At 29.5% G+C, this 6,042-nt stretch overlaps 1 protein-coding gene across 1 annotated transcript; it reads right to left on the reverse strand.

Moving 5' to 3' along the window:
• Positions 1 to 3,781: 3,781 nt before the first annotated feature.
• Positions 3,782 to 4,627, reverse strand: LOC135925879 (probable serine/threonine-protein kinase clkA). Its single transcript, XM_065461433.1, has one exon. The coding sequence runs from the start codon at positions 4,625 to 4,627 to the stop codon at positions 3,782 to 3,784; it is 846 nt and encodes a 281-aa protein (XP_065317505.1).
• Between the last annotated feature and the right edge of the window lie 1,415 nt (positions 4,628 to 6,042).

The following is a 6,042-nucleotide window of genomic DNA, read 5'->3' on the forward strand; positions in this document are numbered from 1 at the left end:
ATCGTTTATTAGAGTTGCGTGAGTTTGTACGTTCATTGTAGGCTTGATATCCTTATCGTATGTTGTTCACATTTCTCAAAATTGTTATTATCATTAATCCAGTTGAATATTGGAATTTGGAATAAATCGGAATATGTAATTTGGAATAGTTGATCAAATATATGAATAATATGCACGAATAAAATTTTGAATTTTGGAACAATAAAATATGTAATAAGGAATGATAATTTAGGAATAAGGAATAAAATCCAGAATAAGGAATGATAAATCATAATGATTATTATATTTTTTTAGGTGTTAAGTCAATCATAGCGTTTTATACTTTTAGCGTTTTATGCGTTTTATACTTTTAGCGTTTTATGCGTTTTATATTTTTTGCGTTTTATATTTAAATTTTAAGCACGTAATCTTTTAAGTAATCAGGTTTATTTTTAATTCTTATTGGTCTAGTAATTGGTATCTTAATCTCATTCTTTGTGTCCACACTTCCCCCCTTAGAGGAATTTTTAGGGTCAATTTCATAATATTTTAAACTGTTGTAACATTCTCTTTTCCTTAACTGATCAAGATGCCTACTTACTATCCCTTTATCAGTATAAACTTGAAACATGGTGTTACTCTCTTTAAGCTTGATGCTGCCTTTGCACCACGTATCATCACCCTGTTTCTTATACCAAACATAGTCTCCTCTATTAAAAGTTCGATTTCGTGGTAACGACATGAAGACTTCACCAACTTTATCCTCCAAAGGTTTCAATAAATCCCACTTTATTCTAATGTCGCGGTTAAACATTCTTTTGGACGGTGTAACTCCCGTAGTGTCATTCGGCGTGTTTCTATAGTTGAACAAAAATCTGTCCAGCGCAGTTTCTAAGTCAATCTTTGTGTTTCTTTTCATATGAGCTTTAAATGTTCTCACTATACGTTTAGCTTGTCCATTAGATTGCTGATGATAGGCCGACGTTAGTACATGTTTTATACCATAATTGCTACAAAATTTTTCAAAATCTTTGCTCGTGAAATTGGTACCATTATCTGTAACAATGGTTTCAGGTATACCAAATAGTGAAATAGTTTTATAAATTTCCTTTAACGTGAATTCAGTCGTAATACTCTTTACCGGAACTATAACCGGAAATTTACTGTAAGCATCAACGATTATCAACCAATTCTTTGTAAAAAACGGACCCGCATAATCTATGTGTATCCTTTCAAATGGTTTAGTTGCTGCTACCCATGGATTTTGTATTTTCTTTGGATTGTCATGATAAATATTACAATCATCGCAACTTTTGACTTCCAAATCAATGTCGTTGACCATACCAGACCACCACATACGATCTTTGGCTAAGGATTTAATTTTACCTGCTCCCAAATGACCTTCGTGTAACGCCTTCAGTATGTTCTTTCTCAGACTTGACGGAATTATTATTTTGTCGCTTTTGTACAGACAATCTTTAATGATACTTAGTTCTTGTTCAATATTTTCATAAATTTTATTTTGGATAGGCACATTATTTCTTATATCATTCATAACTTGAGATAATTCAAAATCTTTGGATGTTTCATCACGTATTCGGTCAAAACTAAGAGGTATATCGCCAAAGTCATTTATAATCGCGATATCATCAATAACGTCATCATCAATTACTTGTGGTAGTCTTGAGAGGCAATCGGGAACAACATTGTATTTACCAGCTTTATATCTGATGTTAAAGTCGTAACCCCCCAAAATTATACTCCACTTCTGTAACCTTAATGACATGGTGCTATTATCTTTGAGCCCTTTGGTGAAAATATGGATTAGCGGCTTATGATCCGTTATAATAGTGAACTTAGTCCCTATCAAGTATTCTTGAAATCTCTTGATAGCAAACATAATGGCCAAAGCTTCACGCTCAATATTGGTATAGTTTGTTTCGGATTTTGCTAAAGTTCTTGATGCAAAAGCTATCGGTTTTTCTTTGCCATCTTTTTCAGTGTGAAACAAAACAGCTCCTAAACCTCTTTTAGATGCATCAGTCGCAATTCCGATAGGTAGTTCAGGATTAAAGTACGTCAAAGCTGGAGGAAGACTAATCAATGTCTTTAGATCATCAAAACTTTTGGAGTGTTCTAAATTCCACTCCCATTTTTCTTTGTTAACAATCTTGTATAAAGGATCAGCTATTTCAGCGAAGTTGTTCAAAAATTTTCTGTAGTACCCGGCCATACCTAGAAACGTTGACAATTCCGCGGCTGATTTTGGTTCCGGCATTTTAACGATCGCCTCGATCTTGTCATGGTTGGCGTGGATCCCCTTGGCGTCGAAGTCGTGTCCTAAGAACCTTAGACTTTTTTTGAAAAATAAGCTTTTTGCAAAATTAGGCACTAAACCATGAGATAGTATTCTTTCAAAAACCTTCTTTATGTTTTTGAAATGAACTTCGTCACTACTTCCCGTAATTAGTAGATCATCAATATAAAATATGACATCTTTCATGTCACTGAAAATTTGATCCATAATTTGTTGAAAAATCGCAGATGAAGTCTTTAACCCAAAAGGAAGTCTGGTAAACCGGTAGTACCCCATGTGTGTAGATATAGTTAATATGTCTCTGCAGGTTTCATCGATGGGAATTTGTAGGAACGCATCCTTGAAATCTATCTTGGTGAACTTCTTCCCTTCCTTGAGCTTAGCGATAAGATCATTTATTCTTGGAAGTGGGTATCTGAAGTCCTCAAGGGCTGGGTTGACAGTGTCTTTGAAGTCTGCGCAAACCCTAACGCTCCCATTATCCTTGTAGACAGCGGTTATCGGACTTGCCCATCGGGCATCTGTTACAGGCTCAATTACTCCATCTCCTATCCATCTCATAAGTTCTCTAGTAACAGCGTCTATCTTTGAATAAGGTAACCGTCTAGGTGGTATGATTTTCGGTTTGGCATCGTTACGTAGATATATCTTGACATTCCCTTTGTTGATCGGTTTTTTAGTCAGTTTAGATTCGCAATCTTTTATTAATTTCTTTATTTCATCTTCATAGTTGGTATCAATGTTTGCTATAAATTTGTTCAAAATATTACTAAAGGCATTAATCCACATACGTCCCAATAACGCATTTTTATTAGATTTAACGATCACGGCTTGCAAGTGTTTGGTGATACCTTCGTAGGTTACTTTAACTTGAGTGACGCCAATAATTTTGATTAAGTTTCCATCATAAGCTGTGAGTTGTAGAGTGGACTTTTTAAGATCTTTAATACCTATTTGTTTAGCCATATCATGAGGTATAATTGTAAACTTGGATCCCGTATCAACCTGCATAGTAACAACAGCATCATTTACTTTTAAAGTGGTCATGAACGCATTATCATTAAGTTTAAACTCAGTTAAATTGTTGATATTAAAATCACTACCATTATTATTTTGTGTAGGGTTATATTTTTCTTCAACAATCTCTTCAATGTTCATGTTACAATTGATGTTACTTTGATTCACGTCATTATATTGTAATGGTTTTCTTTGATTAATATTTTGATTATAATTTTTCCACGTATTATTTTCTCCATTATTGTTGTTATTATAGGATTGATATTGATAACCATATCGATTATTATATTGACTCTGATTTCTTTGATTGTTGTAAGACCAGGAATTGTTTCTCCCATTATAATTATTGTTTTGCCAAGTACCTCTACCATAATTGTTTGAATTGTTATTGTATTGCCAGGCATTGTTTCTATTATAATTGTTTGCATTATTGTTGTTGTGCCACATGGAGTTTCTTCCGTAATAGTTTTAATTGTTATTCGAAGATTGGTTATTACGAAAATTTCTAGAGTTACCCTCACTGTCTCGAAAAATATTGTTTTGATAGTTTCGGCTAGCACTATTATTAGGCCTAAAATCATTATAATTCCTCTTCTTAAAATCAAAATTTTCCTTATGAGTGTTACGTCCATTATAATTAAAATTATTTTCTTTAAAATTATTATGTTCATAATCATTAGAATTATTCTCATTATTACTAAAAGTACTTTTGCATGGTATTTTATCCATGTTTAAATTGTAAAACTTTTTATTTTTATACAATTTTTTATCATTGTCTACATAATTTGTATCGCTAACGTCTGGTTTAATATTGCTGCCATCTAACTCCACTCCTAATTTCATCATCTTATCTAAACCTTCGTGCTTATGTTTATTTAACTTCCTTCTGATATTATCATTTAAAGAACAAGTTATTAATTTCTCAATCATTCTTGTATCGTTATCAAAATCGCATTTTTTATGAAGTTTTGAAATTCTAAAATAAAAAGTATGGAAAGACTCCTCGGCACCTTGTACCGCTAAGTTAAAGTTCTTTATATTTACATTAATGTCCTCACTTGGAATTAACAGTTTCAATTTACCAAAAACAATATTAAAATCTTTTAACTGTGCTTTAGAACATATCGACGTAACTTGGTCTACAATCTCAATTGGTAAGCTGCATAGTAGTGTCCTAACTTTAGATGAGTCTGACTCAATATGTCCTTCAAAGTATGTTTCTATTAAGTTAAGATAAGTCTCAGATAATTTTCCTGATAACTTGGGAAATTTAGGAACATATTGAGTGTGTGTAAGAGTTAATTTTTCGTCCATGATATAATTTTATTTGAGTAAAGTAAACTTTCAATATTTAAAATCGTAAAAGCAAAACATTGTAGTTCATTAAAATCAAATTTAAGTTGTCTAAAAATTTTAATTTCAATCAAGAGAATATGGTCCACTAAGTTTTAATAGTTTATCTATAAAAATTCTAATTCGAATTCGTAAGAGGATTTAATCCACTAAGTTTCAATATAATTTGTCTGTGAAAAATTTAATACTAATTCGTGACTAAGTTTTAAAAAAAAATTTATTGATATTCTATAGGTTAAACATTGCGTAAATTTATATTTAATAATGAAATATAGGGAAAAAATTTTTTTTTTACCCTATAAATATAATGTCAAATATGTAAAGCGTAAAGATATTTAAATTTTAATATTTAATAATTTTACAAAATATAAAAATGAAATTATTGTCATCAAAAATATAGGGCTTCCCATTCAGAGACATATATGCATCAATCATCTTTCGTAATTCTTTACATATTCCCATTTCTTTCAACATTTTATCAATAATAACGTATTGAGGTATATTATAAGTTTTAAAACAAAACATCACGACGTAAAAATTGAAAGATTTAGATGAAAAAATATTTTTTATCATATAACTCCTTTATTTATATATATATATATACTCTATTTTATTTTTTTATTTTTTTTTTACCTTTTTATAATTTTGTAAATTTGAATAAAATTTTGACTATCGAAAAGAAAAGTCAAAAAATTTTATTTGTCCTTTATCATCTCCCATATCGAACGACGAATTTGATAAGTAATTCCATTACCTTTTATTTTTTACAAAAGAATTCAAGGTAAGGATATTTTTTTTTTATAACTTTTATTATTTAACTTTATATTATTTTTTGAAAGAAAAACGAAAAACGTACCACCGTAACCGGGGCACCATAAAAGAAAGTGTTTATTTTTAAGAAACTATTTAAATTAATTCTTTTTTAAATCAAATTTTATTATATATTCTTTTACATCTAAAAACATAGTATATATATATATATAAAAGTTAATTGAACATATTAAACAATCAACTTTAATATATTTTAAAAATAAACAATATTCAAATAAAACTAAAATTAACTATTCAATTTAAATTTATTTAAATATATAATCAATCAACACAAAAATTTAATTTAAATAATTATATTTAACACTCACTAAGTTATACGTAAATTCTATTTCTACAATTTTTCACCTTTATTTATTTTACCTTTTTAAAAAATTAATTATTTGCTTATATATTTTGACATCATATCATATCAGTAAATATTCAAATAAAATAACCCAAGACCTATTGAGTTATCATAAATAATGAAAGATTTGGGGGAAGGGCAAATTTCTTTTATTTCTACACTGGATGGATTAATTTACAATTGACTATACATTGATAAAATT

The sequence above is a fragment of the Gordionus sp. m RMFG-2023 genome, chromosome 3 (genome assembly GCF_954871325.1).
Source record: "Gordionus sp. m RMFG-2023 chromosome 3, tfGorSpeb1-WG-v2, whole genome shotgun sequence".
In the NCBI taxonomy this organism is placed as follows: Eukaryota; Metazoa; Nematomorpha; class Gordioida; order Chordodea; family Parachordodidae; genus Gordionus; species Gordionus sp. m RMFG-2023.

Excerpts from the sequence above, each read along its gene's own strand:
- LOC135925879 (XM_065461433.1), bottom strand. The coding sequence starts at position 4,627 with ATGGACGAAAAATTAACTCTTACACACACTCAATATGTTCCTAAATTT.